The following is a 21,348-nucleotide window of genomic DNA, read 5'->3' as shown; positions in this document are numbered from 1 at the left end:
AGGTCACGGCTTACACCAATCTATCATCAGGAATTGTAATGCTGTATCCATGGCAACTGTAATGCCAGCTAAATTTAAAAGCTTGATGTCATTATTTTTTTTGTAGATTTCTGCTATTGATATCAATTTCAGAAAGTATGTTCAACAAATTGATTATATATATATATATATATTTGTATTCCCTAAAGCCATTATTGCCTTAAATGTGAGATTTTGATGTAGACCTACCTGAGACTATCTTCTGTAGTGAGTGAATTAGGGAGGGTTTGTCATCAAGCATGTTTAGAGTAAATGTTACTGAGACATTTAATTGACTGATAAAAAAAATAAATAAAAATGAAATGTCAAAAAACCCTCACCCTTTTTTGTTCTGGTCACAGCTTGTTTGAAACATTGGACCATCCTTGAAACAAACGCTTTGTTCTGCATCCATATGGTAACTTTGTCACTAATTTATTACAATTATTTGCACTGATTTATAGCCTCACTTTCAAGGATGCGATTGTTCCCCAAACCCAATTCGCACAACTCTTAAAAAGGTCTATCTATTTGGGAAAAGTACACTACCGTTAATCAATGTAGACCCAATCTAAATCACCCAGACGAAAAACAATGAAATCATGTCAAAACACACATGTTAACCAGTTGATAACTTTATTTTAACAAGTATATGCCAACAGGACACAGTCACTCTCATACTTGTATCCGTACAGCATGGCGTTGACTGTTAACTGGCCGATTCCTCCAATCCAGGTTCTAATGTCCTCAAAAGTTAGACGTCATGAGACAAATGACACATTCCTAGGTTAGATGTGAGAAATCATGACAGGATTTAACAAAGCTGGACTGATGTAATCGCAGCGAGATGAGAAAAAAAAAAACAACGAATAGTCTGGGGACGGGGTGGACTTTTGAGGCACCAGTACCACGAGATCTACTACACTGGTTAAATGTGCGTGTGCGCGTGCGTGCGTGCGTGCGTGTGCGCGCACGCGAGCGCGCACACGCACGCACGATCGCGCACGCGCACACACGCACGATCGCGCGCGCGACACACACGCACGATCGCGCGCGCGCACACGCACGATCGCGCGCGCGCACACGCACGATCGCGCGCTGCGCGCACGCACGATCGCGCGCAGCGCGCACACACGCACGATCGCGCGCGCGCACACACGCACGATCGCGCGCGCGCACACACGCACGATCGCGCGCGCGCGCACACGCACGATCGCGCGCGCGCGCACACACACACACACACACACACACACACACACACACACACACACACACACACACACACACACACACACACACACACACACACACACACACACACACACACACACACACACACACACACACGTTGTGAATGCAAAACAGCTGCAGATCTTACAGTCTTTTACACATAAGACATACACGAGTGGCAGATCACCTATTCATGTATAAAAGCTACACCCTAAAACGTTGTTCAGTCCAGCCTTTGGTAGATTGTTGCAATGATACAGTACACATAAAAAAAAAAAAAAAAAAAAACCTAAAAAAATAAAAATAAAATATGAAACACTCATTCTGCCTCTTAAACTTCATCTCTGATAACTTCAACTTGGGGCCTTGTCTGTTTGCTTGCAGAGAAACAGTGTCATAGGTGGAATAACTACGTTTCATTTAAGTGTCAGCGCTGGAAAACGTTTGCAAGTTTCGCCCCAGACATGGCTCCACGCTGCACGACGGTCGCAGCGTGGACGTGTGTTGGTGCATTTGTTTCGTAGACACGTGGCCCATCGTCAAAAGAAAACCTTCCCTTTGCTCTCCTTCACAATACAATCCATGTACATCGGTCGCTGTCCGCTAATACTTGCAGGGAGGATCCTACAAATCAAATTGAAATGAACGTACATTTTAGTTTTAAAGTTGACATTATGGGATAGGTTTCGCTGTTCTTTCAAACCGGGCCTTATTGAAATGTCCATGTCCCATCATTGATACCTTTTCACAGCACGACTGCCCATCGCTTTACTCCTGAGAAGCTCGTCCCTGTGCTTAAATTCAGTCCAATGGGGCGAACATCCGAGCCTGAAGAAAGCGATCGGTCTCCCTTTCGAAAAAAAACTGACAAGTCTCAGCCGTCTTTTGTTGAATTCTTTGAGCTTGTTTTGAATAACAGTAATCATTTATTTAATTTAAAACTAGTTTTTGCAATTGCCGCAGTACATCCAACGCATGAAGTTGGCTACAGCAGGTTGCCAGTAGGAAGTTAGTACAGAGCAGAAGTGAAGTAAAATCTTTAAAACCCTGAAAAAAAAAAAAAAACAAAAAAAAAAAAAAAAAAGCACAGTACAATTCACTTCACTGACAATATTGTTTGTCAGTGTTGTTCTCATTAAAAACTATTTCTTTGAGTGTTCAGTGAGGTCTTGCTGTGAACTGAGGCAACATTTCGATAAGGCCTGGATTGGAGAAATGGGGAACCCGTCCTTTAACATACCTGAAATACGATACTTTCACACGGTCGCGTCTCTAAAAACGTTGTTAAGGTCCCGGCTCACCTTTGTGCAGGGCTTCATTGGTCATGCGGTTGATGTAGCGTGAGCTGCTCTCAGGAACTAACCACCTCATGACTGTGTTGACGCAGGACTTCCTGTAGGAACTCCAAACGCTGCCACTGGAAAGAACGCAGAGTCAGTCCACCGTGGAGGTACCGAGTTTGAGAAAGTCTGTATGAGAAGCAGCACGGCACAGCGTGAGGTTGACAGAGAGAGAGAGAGAGAGAGAGAGAGAGAGAGAGAGAAACGGGCGGCGACCCGCCCTACCTCGTCTGACCCTTGACCTCCGTGAGGTCACCGACGCCCACGGTGCAACAGATGCCCGTGTTGAGGTTCCAGCTGACCTGCAGGTTGGAATGGTAGGTGTTTGGTCTGCGGATCACAAGAGTCAGAGAAACAGATCAACAGAGGGCAAAATGATCACAAGTACTGCTGAAAAGAAAACCAAAAAAAAAAAAAAAAAATACAGGTCCAGATTCACAAAGGTTGCAGGTGAAGGAGGCTAATGACATAATGGTAAACACAGACAGTGCACGGAAGATTCGGTAAATTCCAATGCAAGAACATTGCCATTTCAAAAATAAAATCAAAACAAAAGATTGGCTACGGCAGGAAATCAATAATGTTTTTGCACCTGCAATGCTCCTCATCAGAGTTGTAAAACGCTAGTAGCAGCAGGCCAATATTGATCATCACAGTGTTGGTCTCTGGACACACCTATAACAGAAAGAAGTACGTATGAATGAACAATTCCTATTAATATAAGAAAAAATTAAACGTACTAAATCTTATAGCCATGCACAACAGAAACTGCTTTCAAGAACAAGACTGACGCACGATTGTTCTGCTCATATACAGAAAATACAAAAGCAGAAAAAAATACAAAGCAAAAATCACCTTGGTGTGCTGTATATATATATATATATTATATATATATATATATATATATTAAAACAGAAAATGCTCATTTAAATTATCTGACATCCTACCGCCCGCAGGGGATCTATGGACTGAAAAGATGATAAATAAACCTTTCATGAATACACAACAAGATGTGAGTTGGAGGTAAGAATTGCAGAGAAGGAAGTGAATGCGTGGGCGGGTGTCAGTGTGTGTGTGCGTGCGTGTGCGTGTGCGTGCGTGCGTGCTGACCTCCAGGATGACAATGTCATAATCGCTGAAGGAGCAGAACTGAGGGGCCCAGACGGCATCGCTCCTGATCACCTCATTGATCAGATATTCAAAGTCCAGCGTTAACTGCTCCACACACACAGTCTGCGGGAGGTTTTAAAAACAGTCATTTCTTCAGTGAAACAGTCGTATTCAAGCGTTTGGCGTCATCATGATTCACAGGCTCTAATAGCAGTGAACAGCATTGAGCGACACAGGATTTTTACACTTGTTAGACAAAAATGACATTAAAATCTATCGCAACGAAATACGTTATCGGTGAGAAATTAAGCTTCAAAGCATTTGAGGCTGGAAACTTTCACAACTGCCGTTGAGTAGGCGTTGAAAAACAACTTCCAGATCGGCACGCCCAGGGAATTCATGCATGGGGGTGGGGGGGGGATTATGTAGCAATTCTATTTAAACTTTCCTTTGACTTAAAATTACAACTGGACTCATTTGTCACGCAATGAGCCACACCCACCCAAAAACCTGACACTGAAATGTGACGTCTCGTAGAGGGGGACGGGACAGCTGTACAGTGGATGCAAGTGGAAGAGGTGAGGGATGCTCAGAGTGTCTTTATTTTACATTTAGGTTTATTCCCGAGTTTACTACTTGTACGAAACGACAACGTAAACATAACTGAGTGACGGTTCCGCTCCGCACCCACTGAGAGCGGTCCCACTGCCTGTGAAACTAACCGACTGACCTGTAGACCGCCCCGCCACCGCAAAAAGTTGTTTTTTTCTCCTCCATAAGCCCAAGATTGTAAATTCATTCAAAATTAAACCTGATAGTTGCTCTTTAAACAGCCTCTTCGGACTAATGTGACAATCTACATCAGAAGGAGTGGGCCCTGGCGTCTGCGCACCAGAGATCAGGAGGAGGCTCAGCAGCGAAAAGCTTTGTGTGTACAGCGGACAGAGAGACGCCACCGAACCACGCAACAGAAGCTTTTTGAGTTTCCCCCGCGAGCGACAGCCTGGGACGGAGCAGGGAGAGGACAGAACGCTCCACCTGCGTGTCAGGAAAACCCAACCTTAAAAACGTGGCTACCCTGTAACATTTTCAATCCAATAAGGAGGAATTGAAGTTGTCGTGCCAAAAGCCTTGCCCTTGTCCGTCTTCCCGCACATTGGGTATTGTTACAAAATATTTCTAAAACACCATTAACGTTCATAATCATAAATTTAAAAAAGATTGTGCTCTTTGACGGTGAGAACGTGTTGTTATAAATGTCGTCTGGTGAGGCTAATGAAACACCAATCGAAATACAAATATAAATACATTTGACTCATGTTCATCATATTATGAACTCAGACCTGTCCACTGTACGTCCCCGTGACCAGCTGCAGGTTCCGACCCTTCAAATCTGTGACGGAGAAAGGCAGCTGCACCTTATCGTCTTCGTAACCTGGGGAACAAGAGGACACAAATGGATGAAAAACAAGATTATTACTGCTCTTTTTCCACCACCCTCTCGCTCTCTCACCTGCAGCATCCTGCTCGGCCGCCCCCGGCTGCTGGAGGCGGTAGTGCAGCCGAGTGTAGTTGACGTAGCCCGGCTCGCTGGGGCCGGCGCCCTGAGATGAGGATGACGGCGGCGGGGACGGAGCGGAAGACGAGGCGAAAGAGGGCGCGGGGCTCGCCGCCCGCTCAGAGTGCTGAGGTAACGTCTGGCTCCCGCTTGACGGGGGGCGTGGTAAACAAATCCTTCTATCTTCCTCCCGGCTCTCTTTAGCTTCCTCCTCCTCCTCCTGTTCCTCCTCCTCCCCATCCTCCTCCCCATCCTCCTCCTCCTCCTCCTCCTCCTCCACTCTGGGGGTCTCTGTCTCTTTTCCTCCGCCCTCGGCTCTCCTCTTCTCGCCGTCGGCTCCGGCTCTCCCTCCTCCCTGCGCGCGCCTGAAGAGGTCGGCCGCAAACTCCCTGGCTCGCATGGCCGCCTGCGATTGGCTGGGAGACGTGGGGAGGGGACCGGGTCGGTCGGGCGGAGGTCTGCTTTCCGGCGATCCCTGGGGTAACGTCGAAGAGGAGGAAGCGGAAGGACCGGGCACCGGGACCGAAGTCGAAGGAGGAGACGCTCCCTTTGTGTAAAGGATTTGAGAGGAGTGACCTTGCTCACCCGCTAAAGATATATAGAGAGAGAGAGAGAGGGGACACAGAGTGAAACTCAGTGAGAACACATGGTCGGGCACCACGAAGGGGGGACGACAGAAACAGACCCGCAGCCGTGTCTCTACCTGGACAGAGCGAGATGCTGCAGGCCACCAGAGAGTAGCTGGTGTTTAACAGGACGACCTGGTCCTTCTTGAGTTGAAATGCTGGCTGGAAGGTGGGGAAGGGGTACACCACCTGGTACCTGCTGTTCAGCACATAGCCGTGCTCCAGGCACTCACCGCCGCCTGGAGGGAGCAAGGCGAACGGTGAGAGAACAGGCAACTCTGGGGAGCAGCGCATCGAGTCGAAACGAAAGGAATATTTCTGGAAACCCTGGGACAATGGGGGTAGTGGACGGACGCGGGGCGTCGAGGGGGCGCGTACCTGTGCGTATAGTGGAAGCCGTCGGAGCTGGACAACACTGAGAACAAGGCTTGGGAGGAGGCATTGAAGCGATGGTGATGTAAATGTCCCTGTTGTTCTCGTCACTCATCATCAGGTTCATCAGCACTGAACTGGAACTGCGCGTACTGACACACACACACACACACACACACATTGGGAGGGAAAAGAATACATGACGCACACCTCACAACAGCACAGCTCATTTCCTCTTAATTGGACCGTGCCTTACTTGAAGCCAAATATGACAATTTTGGAGTGGTCATTGGGCCACTCGCAGACGGTGAGGTACAGGTCACTGTAGATATCCTCTCCAGCAAATAGTCGCACATGGTGGACCTGGGGGGGGAAATAGAACGAAGAAGAAAACACACGGAGAAAAAAAAAAAAAAAGGGGGCAAAAATGCTTAGAAAACAGCTACTTTTCCACCAATGAATCATAATAAAGCCTGATCTAATTTCTTCTAATCTTACAGTCTAATTATAAGAAAACGGAATTGCAATTCGCAACTGCTGCCGCAAATTGAACGGCAGTCGCGCGCCGCATTTATCCGAAAAAGGTACGAGAACGTAGATCCTGCGGTGCTGGTGCCATTGCGTGCAGTGCGCGGCACGCTTACCTGTTTGAGTCTGCTGTGCAGGTTGAACTCCCACCAGTAGAGGTGGTAGGTGTAGAAAGAGAAGTCGTCATCCTCTCCACAATCGCTCGTGTAGGACAGAACGTAGCGCCCGCATTTGGTGAAACCGAGAAAGATGTGCCTGAAACCGCAAAGAGGGCCATCGAGTATGATTTACGGTCAGCACCGGCGTGAGATACAGCAGCGACCGTGAATGCGCATCAAGGCGGCGGCAGCTCACCCCGGCCTTCCCTCGAAAGGTCGTCATTTCCATGCATTAACAATTCTGATGCGCAGCATCGTGAGTCATTGCCAGTGCCATGATATAACAGACTTTAAAACACGGCGTACGGCGCCGAGTGCACCCTTTTGTCTACGAACGTTCGCGGCATGTCCTGGTTGCAATGTACAATACAACAATGTTGGATGTAATAATTATAACACCTTTAATAACTTACAAGGATATGAAACTAATGAATCATTGATTAGCAATCGTAAATCAGCACTTTGACACATGCAATAAAATGATAATAATAATAACAACAACAATTATAATAATAATAATAATAATAATAAAGTAACGTAACTGTGGCCCACTGACCCTGCCCTGAGGAACTCCTCACTGACAATGTTCTTCAGCGGGACACACACTCGCGGTGGGAGCTTCCTGAAGAGACGCTGAGAAAACTGACCCGACAGCTGGGGAACAAGAACACGTAGACGTCACTGCTCGTCCCCGTGGTCGGAACACGCGGGGCGAGACAACGTATCAGCGGGACCTCTGGACAGGAACCTCGGAGCGGATCGGCCAAAGGGAAGGTCCGCCCCTCGAACCCACCGGAGACCGTGTCGGCGTCCCGTCGAGCGCGGCGTCGGGATTTTAACGAGCGGAGCTGCGACGCAGCGGAATTGAACGGGTTCAAATTCGACAGCGACACCGAAGAAGCGCAGGCCTACGACATAAGCCGATATAAAGATTAGCTCGACGGGGTTAGGCGTGTGCGGCTAGCAAAGTTAGCAGGCTCACGGTGTGTTCCGTTTGGGGGTCCGTTGGCGATGCGACTCGGGAGTCACTCAAAAAGCGTGGGGTCGAGCGAGTCGACGATTTCCCCCGAATGAAAAAATATTCACCGAGGGCTAAATTCACGTCCAAGGCAAAAGGGGGAGACGGAAGTCATCCCTCGTTCACCTTGCCGCGCACCACACGAATCCAACGAAGAGTCAGAAAATCGAACGACTCTTTTTTTTTTAAGTTGTTGTTGTTGTTGTTGTTGAGTGACTCGTCAAGAACCGAATCGAAAAAAATAAAATAAAAAGAGTCGAACCTTTCACCACTAATGTCCATGACCCCAGCTAGCCGCTAATAGCAAACAGGGACAACCAGAATAAAACATGCATGAAAGCAATGAACCGCACGGGCTTGAGGAGCACCCACAAGCAACCCGTCAAGAGGGACCTCAACTATCGGGCATTACAAGTGCTATGGGTGAAGAGTTGTGCCCGCATCGGGTGGCTAGCTAATTAGCACAGCTAACACAGCTAGCTTCCATGGGGGTGACTGGAAGCAGCCACACGTCACACTCCCGGCTCTGTGCAGATAACCGCGAGGAATAAACCTCCCGTACCTTCCCCCGGGTGAGCAGCTTCACCACATGGTCTCTGTGCTTTCGGTGGGCTTTCTGTTTGTTGTCGTCCTTTTGTGACTTGGAGCTGGGCGCCATCTCCCACTCAGCCTGGCTCCAACGCTGAGCACGACGCGCCGCCGATTGGTCCAGAGACGTCGGTCCTGACCCCGTTCAGCTCCGCTCGGACCAATCGCTCAGAACGACGCGGCTTTAGTTTTTATTTTTTATCTTTTATTTATTTATTTATTTTTATTTATTTCGTTTACAGCTTATCAGGACTCGGGCGCTTTGGAAATGGTTGAGTCTGTTCAAAGTATAATTTCCATAAATACAACGTTGACAACCCCTCCAATAGAAAAGACCCAGGGCGGTTGGAGGGGAAAGAAACAAAGCGAGAAAACTCTAATATTTAAAAACAAAAAACAACAAAAAAAGGACATTATCTCGCTTTGCGCGGTGAAAATTGCGTTAATCAAAATAGTTTAAGTTCCAGGTTGAGAGTTAAAAATATTATTATCACCACACAAAAGTTATTATACTGCACTATCACTACACTACCACTATTACCACACTACCATTAGTCACCCCACCAAACTGTCATTATACTACACTATCACCCCACCAAACTGTCATACTACACTATCACCCCACAAAACTATACTACACTATCACCCCACAAAACTATTATACTACACTATCACCCCACCAAACTGTCATACTACACTATCACCCCACCAAACTGTTATACTACACTATCACTATAACCACACTACCATTACTGTCACCCCACTAAACTATCACTATATCACTACACGATCACTAGGCCACAACAATGAGCAGTTGTGACATGCTGTGACGTGCGGTGACGCTCTTCAACAGGACGCTGGTGCACGGCGCAGGCGTTAAGGGTTTGTAAACACCAGGGTAAATGAGTGAGAACAACATGCCACCATATGAATGTTTTTATTAAGTTTTTAAAAACAAGTAAAAAAAAAAACAAAAAAAACAATTTAAAAAGTCAGCAAACCCGACTTATTGCAACAAAATAAAAATACACATGTTCTTCAAACTATAATGGACAAAACAAGAGGGTCACACCTATTTCCGGACCACATACTCAACAGACCACCCGAACGGGATACAGTCAGTATCAACTGGTACGGACCTTCTATCTGCTGGTAGCATAGGCTTAACACAAACACATGACCCCCTTCATAATGATATTACTAGGAAGGAAGGAAAACACATCTGCAACTCGACCGAGGGGAATGTTTTTACAGGAAAGGTAAAAAAAAACAAAAACAAAAAAAAAACACCAACATATATAAAAGCAAACATTTAATTACAATTATGTAATACCGAAGGAACTGCTAGACATGTTTTCAACTTCAGTAAAAGGAAAAATGTAAAAAACAAATTAAAAACTATGTGACTCAATGTAATACACGTTGCATTAAGTTGTATACACAAACATTCTCCTTTCTCACATAAAAAGCTCATTTGCTTCATCCAAGCGACTGCACTGACTTCTGGTTGGTGGGTGGTAGCAAAGGGAGAATGTGACTGGGACACTACGTAGTTGTCGTTTAGTGCTTTTGCTCAAATCGTTACACGTGGACCCTCCCTTGTCCCGACATTTATACAATTAGGAACTGAACAAGAAAGAAAATTGTTTTGAGTGATTCAATGTCTTGTGTTGGTCAGAGCAAAAGCAAAATAATCTCTTAAAAAGTAAGAAAAAGACAAAAAGAAAGAGCCATGAGTCAGCAACCAACAGTCCTGGTAGATATGGAAGATGGATCATCCGACCAGAAAACAGAAGCTCTGATTTCACTGGGGCTGAAAAAAGATCACAGAATGCACATTAATACAGCCTGCGGTAGAAAGTGCTGAAAACTTTGTGTTTGCTTTGTCTCCAACGTTTTTGCGTATTTTGCAATACGTAGACCCTACCTGTTGTCCCTGCTGTGGTGCAGCGGCCTGTCCAGGAGCTTGCCCCGTCTGTCCATAGTAGGCGGCCTGTTGTCTGTAGTACTCCGCCCAAGCGGCACTGTAGTCCTGCTGGCCTCCGGCTGCAGCTGCACCTGCTGCTGCTGGAGCTGCCGTGCCTGGGGCTGCAGCGGCCGCACCCCCAGACTGTGCTGCAAGCACATGGATCAGCGAGGACACGATTAGGACATGAGAGGAATGATGGCGAACGTGGAGCCTAAACTTTCCAACTTCCGTCCGTGGGTTTTTTGTTTTTTTAATTTATAAATATATATTTTTAAAACATCCTAGTTACATCGGATCAAACAGTAATTGTTTACTTTGCTCGTCATCTTGCATGCAGTGTAGATTTCTCCAATTAAAATAAATGGAGAGACCAAATCTTCTGGTAGCATTACTAGTAAATTAGCTACACACAAAGTACACTCCCACTTTACCCTGTACCTTTTCCCCTTAACTAAATTGTTTGACCACAATCCAACTTACTCATGCCCATTTTCTTATAATACTCCTCCCAGGCCTTTGTGTAGTCTGGCTGGCCACCAGGGGCCTGTGCTACCTGGCCCTGGTCTGCTGGTGGTGCTGCTGCTGCTGCAGGAGCTCCTGGAGCCTGACCTGCCATGGCGCCTCCAGGCTGCTGGCCATAGTATTGTGCATAGTAGGCTGCCCAGGCTGCGTTGGGGTCTGCTGAGGCCTTGTCTGGGGAGGAAATAAGTCAAATAAATGTTAATAGAAGAACAAAAAAAAAAAAAAAAACACAAGGACAATCAAAACCAAGACAAAAGAAAACAACTCACTGGGGTCATGGGGTGCTGGTGCCTGCCACTGTTGGTAGGAGTTTCCCCAGCCATGTGGAGCATATTGGTGACCACCAGGGGGGGCACCACCACTTGAGAAAGGTAGAAGACATGTTCATAAGGCCACACACACGCACACACGCGCTTTACAAGCCCCATTCACACATGAGGTCTTTTCTGGAACCGTTCCTGCATATTGTCATGTGTGAATGGGAGCAGGAATTGATATTCTGGAAAATCTGTTCCTGCAAATTCCCACCTCAAGACCAAAATTCCACGACAGCTGTGTAGTGATCGCCATCTACACTGGAACGGACTGTACCGTGACTTGCCCCATCTATTGCGGCATTATCATGGCACGTGTGAAAAGATTGAAATGTTCCGGAATGTAACTGCATGTGTGAAGAGTGAAAATCACTAGTAGTGCCGTAAAGGTTATCCCAGTAATTTAGTGGGAACCATGTGTGAAAGGGGTGCAAGCCAATCCAGAAAAGGTTCTACTACAACCCCCAGATAGATCAGTGTAAGCTCAGAGGAAGTTGATAATCCCCCCCTCCCCTTCCAAATTCACGTCATTAAACTCAGACCAACAGAGGTCCTTTCACTCACAATTTGGACAATATGTCGTTATTCAGGGATGGAAGTAAGCACGTTTGTTTATTCATTGTAGATCACAATCAGAGTACTTGGGGCCAGGGATCCTACACATTTTCCATTTCAAAATTCCATACTTTTCCAGACTTCTCAGTAGATTTTTCAGACCATATTTGACAGAGTACAAATAACTAGATGTTTAAAGTCCAACTGTTAACATGTATGTTACATGCTGACTATGTACACTTTTGTTACCAAACCATTTCCAGAAGATTGTGGCAAGGTACTGTAGCTCATACCAACCAGGGATTGTCAAGCCAGCCCTTGAAAAACTTTCATTTACCAATTCAGGCCACACCCCTACGCTGAAAGTTGGACGACATTCCACCAAACAACACTCTGCCCAAAGAGCAAGTAAACTAACCGGTGTTACATATTGCATAAATAATATTATCTTGCCCAATATTTTTTACAAATAAGAACCAGAAATGAGTTGCAAAAAACTTATGAACATGTAATGTGACTTCCAGGCCGCTCTGCATAGGAGTGTGCGTTTAGTCGCATGCCTGCTCCAAACGCCAATTTTATTTCAATTTGTAGAAACTTGGAAATTAGATTTTTTGAAAACAGAATAGGGGCAATAGTCTGGAAACAAATACACCGCCCCCCCCGCCCCGCCTGAGTGCTGGTCTCCTCTATGAAGCAGTACCGTCACAGAGCTTTGGGAAGTAACCGCTCTGCTTTTGTTTTAACCTCTGCAAACAAAGTTAGTCACACATTAAGCTCTGCAACATGCAGCTCAAAAAGTCAAACCCGTTGAGGTCTTAGCCAATTTTGCTGCACTAGCAGAGGTCTGTGCTCTTCTGGCTGCTTTCTGGAGATTTAGAAGGAGGATGCTTCAAATACAAGTAACATTAAGGGTTTTCTGTTGATTGTACTTACTGGGGAGGGCCACCAGGTGGTCCTGCATTGTATGGGTTGGGATTATAAGGACCCATTGGACCTGCTGGACCTCCAGGTCCTGGACCCACTGGACACAAGGGACCCTAACGGACAAAGGATAGAGTCCAAAATAGTTTCATTAGGCAAGATCTTGACAGATTTGTTGATCCATTAGATTATTTATTTGAAGTGACTCGAACCAAATCACATTCTGCTTAATGAGCTATCCGTGCACATACCTCTATCTTATCTTCTATGAGCTGCTTTGCGTGGTCTATCTGCTGCGGAGACCCCCGGATGGTGAAGAGCTTGAAGTTCAGGTCACCATTTGGCGGTGGCTGACGAGATATCTCCACAAAAGCACCCGTTTGTTGGTTGATGGACTTGACGTTCTCCCCACCTCTGCCGATGACGAGGCCACATTTGTGAGCGGGGATGGAGAAAGTCATCTCTCCTCCTGGAGGACCCCAGCTCCCCTGGCCCCTCCCTCTGCCCCTTCCGCCAGGCGGTGGCCCAGTGCCAGGAGGACCCTTGGAATGGAAACACCCCACACATTTAGTTAAGCCGTTCTGGGTGTGAAGCTCTAGGTTGCCTCTCCCGGCTGCAGTGACCCAGCACCTACCCCCTGCCCCTCCTCGTCTCTGACACGGATGCTCTGTAACAGTTCGTTGATAATGGAGGCTGCGTGTTCACATCTGTCCGGTGGACCCATAATGTGGGCAATTTTATCGGGACTCGAACCATCATCTGGAAGGGTTTGGGAAAACTCTTAGAGCGATTTGCGTATATCAACCCATAATTGTACATCATTTTTGCTGTTTTATGACATTTGGCAACATGAAGAGGATTTTTCATTGAACGCTCCTTCAACTCGCCTGCTTGGATGGCCATCATTCTGAGCGCTCACCTGGTTTGAACTGTATCCTGACACCGGCATCATTCTGGATTTTCTTGATCATTTCTCCACTTCGACCAATCACCACTCCCACAGAATGACGGGGTACGGGCACCTGTAGGTTAAACTCACATCCTTAAGAAATGCATGCACTCTTCTGGAATAGATTTTATAGAGATGTTTTTATTTTTAAACAGACAATCATTTAGTCCCCAACATTTTATCCATAATCATACTTTGATTTTTGGGGGGGGGGTTTTGTAAAGCAGGGGCTATAGAAATGAGGTTTAACTTTGACACCCAGATAAACTAAAACTCAAGAATAATATTAACAAGCAGAGTTTTAGAATAAGGGCTACAATCAGGAAAATGCCAGAGGATGCGCGATTTTTAAATTCCACTTACAAGCACCTCTTTAAATATACTTACATCTATGCCGCCGCCGCCGCCGCCGCCGCCGCCGCCGCCACCAGCCCCTCCTCCACCTCCCCCTCCACCTCCCATTCTGGATCCAAAGTCATTCCTCTCCGCAAAGCCAGCATGGTCCCTCTCTCTGAGGATCTCATTGACCATGGTGATTGCTTGCTACAGTGTGACACAGAAGACATTATCTTAATAATGAGTTTGCAGGCAAAAGCCTGAGCTCTCGTCAAAGACCATCACAACTAAGTTCAAACATACCTCCACTTTGTAGGGATCGCCAATAATGCGGAGGGGTTTGTCTATGTTCGGGGGTTGAGAGCCATCTTGAATAAGAATCATCTTCACTCCAGCTCGTTCCTAGGAAGTTAAATAACGGGGGCCGATGTAAGACATGTGAAAGTATATGCACGATCATAACGCTTAAATGTTGCACTTAAAGTACTGTCTATATATTTTGTCAAAACATTTCACATAAATTTCAAATTAAACCAATCTCCACCCAACAATACAGTAAGATTGATCATTGATCTGCGATTGTGAGACTAAGAGAGTCTTTGTGTCTGACCTGTAGCTGCTTGATAGTCTCTCCTCCCTTGCCAATAATAAGACCAGCTTTGCCCGCTGGGATTATCATCTCCTGCGTAAAGCCTCCCTGGCCATTACTGGACTCGTGGAAAGCGGGTGGAGGTCCACGGCCCCTCGACACAATATCATCCAGAAACATCCTTGCTTTCCTATAACACAAAAACAAAAAGTACATAATGAAATGTACTGATGGGGAAAAAAAACAAAACTCAGAACAAAATAAAGTTAAAAAAAAGGAGCTTGGTAGGTGCAGAGGGTAAGGGGAATTGTTTGGAAACTTACTGTATAGCATCAGGTGATCCTGTGAGAGAGACGCTTCTTTCTGGAAGACCTCCACTGTCTGAGGGAAAGCCAAAGAAAGTTTGTTTGTGAATTAATATCTGCAAAGACTGTTCCACTACAATTACTGAAAATGAATCAGTAATACATTTATGCAACTCCAGCTTGGATTCACTACAATAGACTAGTGAGGTATTATTTGTGATTAATCTAATGTCTAATGTCCATTTCGCTTGCTAGCAAAGGTTGCTCACTTCCACCCCCCCATTGTTATGGTAGAGGAATCAAATTGCTCTTCATAGGGGACTTTTTTTTTTTGTAACTTCAAGTTTTAAACTATTTTTCCAAGGAAATGAAAGACAGTTTACTCACACATGCCCCTTCCGAATTGCAGAAAAGTGGCCATAGTTTCCCTTTTTTTTTTTTTTTTAACTATATAGTTGTATCTCAGTACAGGGTTTGAAATTGCACACATACTGGTGTGTAGTGTTGACGGTTCACAAGGGAGAACCACACAGAATAAGATGGCGGGAAGAAAAAAAACAAAACTACAACTTTAAATAATAATTAATGCAAACAAGGGCTTGTAGCTTACCAGGTGCAATCTGGACCTTACAGCCGGAATCCTGTTGTATCTTATTAATCTGCTCACCTCCTCGACCAATAACTGAAAACATAAAATAAAAAAAATAAAAACGATCTAGCAACTTGTGAACACAAAGTTAAAAAAAATTAAAATAAATAAAGTATAATAATAATAATAATAATAATAATAATGGTGCCATGATTGAATGCATGAATAAGGTCTGTGGGACATATGCATGTACTCACTGAGACCGACCATGCCATCAGGCACCCTGTATTCTTCGGTCATGGTGGAGGAGGGCCTAGCACTACATGGGATGAAAGGAAGAATATATAATAAATATAGCTGCAGGCAGCAATACACAGGGTCCAGTTTAGTCATGTTGGGTACATTTTACAGTTTCCCCAGTTCTCTGAAATGCAGCACAATTTTCCGAGTTTACTTGAATGCAGAATGGACTCCCCCCGGTCTGTCTTCTCCTGGTTGCTCATCTCGGGGAGCGAACACTATGCAGTCTACACAGCACAACCCGCCTGTCCTTAAAACAACCGTTTGTTTGCCTGAGAACTTCCCATGGTTAGAAATCACCGTGTTGTATGTGGAAATAGAGCTGCACACTCAGCCACGGGTGGCTGTTTGGTGCCATGTCGGGCCATGCCATGTTTTTTCCTTTGATTACATTATAGTATGTTAGGTTTCCATGAACTACCAAAACGTTGTGGTATTTCTGTGGTTAGTTACCCTTGCACGGCTTCTATTTTTCCGACGCCTCGCTGGATCTTGAACGCATCACCGAGTCACACATTTCAGTGTTTGAGGGACGCGCTGATGACTTTAAGGATTCTCTATTATTTTTCTCAATAATCCGACAAAGTAACGTGGACCACAAATTTAAAATATTAATCTGACAGCTCTACTGACATCTTCCCGGTAAGAAGCGATATAAATATACATGTAAATTCATAGTTTGGTTACGTCTAAAGCCTACAAAGCGAGAGTCTAGACCGCACACGACTGGCCAGTCTCAATCGGAAGCTGTACATTTATAGTAAATAATATGATGCTGCCATAAAGTGTCTTACTGTAAATATCATCTTTCGCTTTAGAACGAGACGTGTCAGTTAACCAAGACCAACTGAATATTTCGGTTTCAAAGTTGTTCATTTTTTCCACTAATATCTGCTCTGTTTGTGGATCGATTTGGATGAAACTTCAACCAAGAAGTTGGCTTTCCAGATAGTTTTAGGCTTCAAAATTCAGATAATTTCTCAAACAATAACAATAAGAGGCTGCTGAACAATTACCTGCAAGCTGGACCCCTGATAATAAATAAATAAATAAATAAATTAATTAATAAATAGCTGCAGGCAGCAATATACAGGGTCCAGTTTAGTCATGTTAGGTACATATTACAGGTTTTGGAGGTTCCCAATTCTGCCTCTGATTATATATGGGGACGTTTGGAGTGGACCGAGGGACTCTCTCCTATTGCAGATTCTATCTTTTATTGCTCTCCTTTTGCAGGGATGGGGGCCATGCGGGGCTCAGAGGAGTACGACTTATGAGTTCAAATTGCCGTTTTAGGAAAACCTGCCGCGTCAGCTTCGGGGGGCCTCATCCGCCAGAAGCACCGGCACTCCTGCTGTATGTGTCACATGGTTGTTGCTCTGCTCTGTACCAACTTAGGTAATTTTCGTGGCGACTTTCATTGGATTACATTTTCAATAAGTTGTGGTATTTCTGTGAGTAATTACCATATCACGGCTTCTATTTTTCCGATGCCTCGCTGGATCTTGAACACGAATTTGTGACCTAATTTTTTTTTTTTGTATTTTTTCATGAATCCCGCAAAGTAAAGGGGAACAAAGAGGTAAAATGTCAATGAACAGATCCACGGACATCTACCAGGTAAGAAAGCACATTAATACACATATACGCCTAATTTGCAATCTCTAACCACTACAGAGCGACAGGGTCCACACCGCACAGTCTGAATCAGAACCTGCATATTTACAGTAAATAGTATGATGGCGTCATAAAGCGTCTTACTGTAAATCTCATCCCGTTCATTTTGTTTACGATCAGTGGCGTGTCAGTGAAGCATGACCACCTGAATACTTTGGATAAGAACTTGTCTGTTTTTCCACAAATTTCTGCTCCGCATGCGGATCGATTTGGACGGCACTTAGACCACAAGATGTTTGCGAAATACCGGTTCAAACAACACCTCAATCGTGTTAGTCACTTCTGTCATTGTTGTGTTTCAGATACTTTTAGCCTCGTTGTAGATACTTTGCCGTTCGATGACATAGGTCACGTCTGTGATTTGGGTCAAATTTGGTCTGTTTTCACTCATTTCTGCTCCATATGTGGATCGATTTGGGCAAAAGTTGAACCACAAGGTGTTTGTGATATACCGTTCAAACGAGACATCACCATGTTCGTAACTTGAGCCATTGTTATGTTTCAAATCATTTTAGCCTGAAAAATTCAGAGAATTTTCCCCGAGCTGGAGCACAAATAATAACAACAACAAGCGGCAACAATACATGGGGTCCATTACAAACTTTCAAGTTCCCTATTGGAACGTAGCATCAGTTTGTGCTGTTGCTCCTCTTGACATTAGCATTATTACTCAAACAAGTTAAAATTTTCAAAGTTTCCATGAACGCAGAATTGGCTGATATAATGACGCAGGTTTTCAGTCCTGGTGAGTCCTGGTGACACTTGTTAAGTGTTGTGAATTGATCCTTAAGATTATAAGGTGGTTGTCTAGTAGCTGTAGTCCTGCCTCTGTGGAAGGATTCACTCCGTGTGGAAGTTCCAAACAACACTGTTCCATTCAAACGGATTAAACACTTCATGTTTCTTAGAGACATTTCATCAACTTTATGGACTAAAATAAAAATGGATGCAATTTGGACCCGTTGCTGTGGAGCTGCAAGCCATTTCCATGTGTGAGGACACAAACGAGGAATATGTTTTGGACTCCTACTCCTGTTACGACTGGCGCGAATGCCACAAAATAACAAGGTACACGGCAGACCACAAAAGAATGAGACGCCGCGTGCCGTGGTATTGTACGCAGGTCGTTAAACAGGTAGGTCGTTAAGTGGGGAGTACCTGTATAGCAAATTGGATGATGTCAAAGCGTCTTACTCTACAAACACATCTTGCTCCACCCCTCCGACCAGAGGTTTTAGAACCTTGGCATGTGGGCGACGTAGGAATGTTTGGCTACTTCCGGTCAGATAAAATCATTTTTCACCAATTCCTGCTCCGAATGTGGATCGAGATCATTATGAAGAGACCTCAACCATATCCGTAGTTCCAGCAGTTGTCGGGTTGCAGACACTCCGAAAAACATCAAGGAGAACAATAATAAGGGCTTACATTAGAAATTTGAATTCAAGGCCCAAGACATTTGTAACACCTAGTGAACTATAAGATAAAAACAGGAGACACTCAATAACTATGCAGGAACACAAAAGTAGTACATTTTTACCTTTGTTGAGACAACGCAGCCAGCTGAGCTCCTATGGCTGCAAAAGAATATACCTTTATCAGTAACAAAAACAGAGGCAAGTGGAGTATATGCAAGCATATGCAAGGATTATCTATATTCAACCTACACAATGCAGAATCTCGGTCACTCTGTGAAGCCATCTTTTTAGCATCTGGTTGATCTGAAAAGGAAAACATTGTAAGTCTTTGCACAAAAGCAAAATAATTTCCACTAAATTAAAGTTGAAGTTCTCCCTGACCTGGATCTTCGAGTGATCGCTTTTGTGTTGTGAATGGATAGTTCTCCGCTCCGCCATTATTGCTCATGGGTGGGACTCCATCTCCACCAATTTTGGCTGCGATCTGCAAAATAATACAATGCTGGGTCACACAAACTAGGATTTTAACCTATACACATCATACCAAGGGATCAATTAGTAAGACTTCAAAACTGGCCAAAGACTGATTTAATGGTGAAAGGTCACAGATGTTGGAGATAGACAATACAAATCATTAAAACTAAAAAAAAAAATGAAAATAAAATAAAAATAACGCAGACAGATTAGAGTTTCAAAGTATTTAACATTTAAATTCCACATTTCTATGTAATAATGTCCCAAGTTCACTTTAAATTACTTTGCCTCGATTACACAGAGTCTTTGTACGTGGATTAGCTGAGGCAGTTGTGGGGTACCCGAACATTCGGGACCTCTGTGAGTGGGGAGCTCCACTGACCTGTGTTATGTTGTTGCGGTATTTCAATTGACGGTTAAGGCTTGATACTTTGTCTCGTTGGCTACTACAACTCGGCTCTGGAAAAGAAACCCGCTCATATACTAGTACAGACCTATGACGTCTGCACAGGGCAACATGGCCATCTACACTTACGATTCCATCGAGTCAAAACAATGGTGCCTGCGGGAACAGATCACCCTTTTCCGTGTGATACCGAAAACACAGCTCAAACATCAAATCAAACACAATCCAGATCCAGGTGGATCCGTGCTTTCTAGCTTTAGCTTCTAGGGCGCTAATCTAATGAATGGCCTTGACACCAGGACTAGCCGGGGGTTAGCTCAACATGCTAGCTCCCCGGGCGCCAGTAACGGGAAGCTGCTAACGGCTAACGCTGCTCACCACGGCGCTCCAGCGCGGAGCCAACTCGTGCGGCGGTTGCCCACGAGCTAACGGCACCTAGCCACCCTCGCGGCTCCCGCCGCGCCGCCCACGCGTCCCTTCGAACACTCACCTGTCTGGCCCGTTGCACCGCGTCCGCGAACGCGTCGTTTTTCATCCCTGCGCCGGCACCGTTCGTCGGCAAAGCCCCGTACCCAGACATTGCTACTCGACGAGGATCGACACACAGAGCGCGAGCTGCGAGTGGTGGTGGTGGCCGCCGGCTCGAGGTGCGCAGAAGCGGGAAGACAAGGAGGGCAGGGGCGGGGTTAGTTGGCGCTCTTCCGCACTTCAAACAACCAATCAGCGCGCCGGACTCGGGGGCAATCACTTGATTGACGCGGCCTCGACGCCGCGCGCCGCCGGACGTCGGGACGCGCCGATTGTGACTCCGCGGGGCCCGGGTCCCGCGAACCGTGTCCCGCCGCCTCTGTTCGGGGAAGGGTGGACCCGCGTGGGGGGGGGGGAGACCGGTGAACACTACGCGTATCTGCACGGGAGCGAACGCCGCGCAGGTTGGCTTAGGTCGGCGACGTGTTTTCAAATGACACCCCACGCAGAGGGGGCTCTGTTCGTCGTTCGCCACGCGTGACTGTGACGTCGGCTCCGGTGTCTCGGGAAATTCGGGCCCGGGCGATCGGCCCCGAGATTCGGATTTAAGCGGACGTTGCTTTGCACTTTTCCAAGTACGAGGTCGGATTCCCGGTTCCACTTTGAGTGGACGTGGGGTGTTGATCAAAAGCTGTTATACTGTTCATTTAAACCAGTACTAATATATAGTCTCATATATATTCTCATACAGTATATAGTCTAATACATAGTTGCATACATGGTCTCATACATAGTCTAGCACAATTCCTCATATATAGTCTTATAAATAGTCTCAAATACGGTCTTACATATAGTCTTATATGTAGTTTAATTGAGCCTCTGAATTAACATTCTCATGCCTTAAATACAGAAGTGCGATGCATTCGGGGTTATTTATCATTTCACAACTAATGTGATAAGCGATTGTGACCGTGAGCGTGATTTTATTCGAAGGATTTATGCAAAGA

General features: G+C 45.5%; 2 protein-coding genes across 2 annotated transcripts; both read right to left on the bottom strand.

Annotated features, from left to right (window-relative positions):
• Positions 1-1,300: 1,300 nt before the first annotated feature.
• On the bottom strand, positions 1,301-8,628 carry dcaf15 (DDB1 and CUL4 associated factor 15). The gene is made up of 14 exons (XM_079999404.1): positions 8,521-8,628; positions 7,497-7,594; positions 6,899-7,037; positions 6,511-6,617; positions 6,261-6,406; positions 5,960-6,121; positions 5,537-5,844; positions 5,212-5,476; positions 5,042-5,133; positions 3,699-3,821; positions 3,181-3,263; positions 2,814-2,918; positions 2,550-2,665; positions 1,301-1,872 (listed from the first exon to the last, which is right to left on the bottom strand). Exons 1-14 carry the CDS (start codon positions 8,614-8,616, stop codon positions 1,817-1,819), a joined length of 1,896 nt encoding a protein of 631 aa, XP_079855530.1. The 5' UTR covers positions 8,617-8,628; the 3' UTR covers positions 1,301-1,816.
• An 839-nt stretch (positions 8,629-9,467) lies between these two features.
• Positions 9,468-20,499, bottom strand: khsrp (KH-type splicing regulatory protein). Its single transcript, XM_079999018.1, has 18 exons — positions 20,364-20,499; positions 19,375-19,477; positions 19,243-19,296; positions 19,116-19,152; positions 15,856-15,917; positions 15,620-15,691; positions 15,028-15,085; positions 14,726-14,894; positions 14,419-14,517; positions 14,167-14,322; positions 13,750-13,852; positions 13,465-13,589; positions 13,082-13,372; positions 12,843-12,946; positions 11,307-11,398; positions 10,996-11,208; positions 10,474-10,661; positions 9,468-10,359 (listed from the first exon to the last, which is right to left on the bottom strand). The coding sequence occupies exons 1-18, from the start codon at positions 20,451-20,453 to the stop codon at positions 10,351-10,353; spliced, it is 2,025 nt and encodes a 674-aa protein (XP_079855144.1). The 5' UTR covers positions 20,454-20,499; the 3' UTR covers positions 9,468-10,350.
• Between the last annotated feature and the right edge of the window lie 849 nt (positions 20,500-21,348).

Source organism: Zeus faber (genome assembly GCF_960531495.2).
Source record: "Zeus faber genome assembly, chromosome: 4".
NCBI lineage: Eukaryota > Metazoa > Chordata > Actinopteri > Zeiformes > Zeidae > Zeus > Zeus faber.
Note: the sequence above shows the minus strand (reverse complement) of the source record. Positions and strands in the feature narration are given on the sequence as shown.

Coding starts and splice junctions, on each gene's coding strand:
- khsrp (XM_079999018.1), bottom strand. CDS start 20,453: ATGTCTGGGTACGGGGCTTTGCCGACGAACGGTGCCGGCGCAGGGATG. Junction 14,895..15,027: donor GGATCACCTGATGCTATACA/GTAAGTTTCCAA, acceptor TTTGTGTTATAG/GAAAGCAAGGATGTTTCTGG. Junction 13,853..14,166: donor GCGGCGGCGGCGGCATAGAT/GTAAGTATATTT, acceptor TTTAACCTACAG/GTGCCCGTACCCCGTCATTC.
- dcaf15 (XM_079999404.1), bottom strand. CDS start 8,616: ATGGCGCCCAGCTCCAAGTCACAAAAGGACGACAACAAACAGAAAGCC. Junction 5,845..5,959: donor CAGCATCTCGCTCTGTCCAG/GTAGAGACACGG, acceptor ATATATCTTTAG/CGGGTGAGCAAGGTCACTCC. Junction 5,134..5,211: donor GGCCGAGCAGGATGCTGCAG/GTGAGAGAGCGA, acceptor CTTGTTCCCCAG/GTTACGAAGACGATAAGGTG.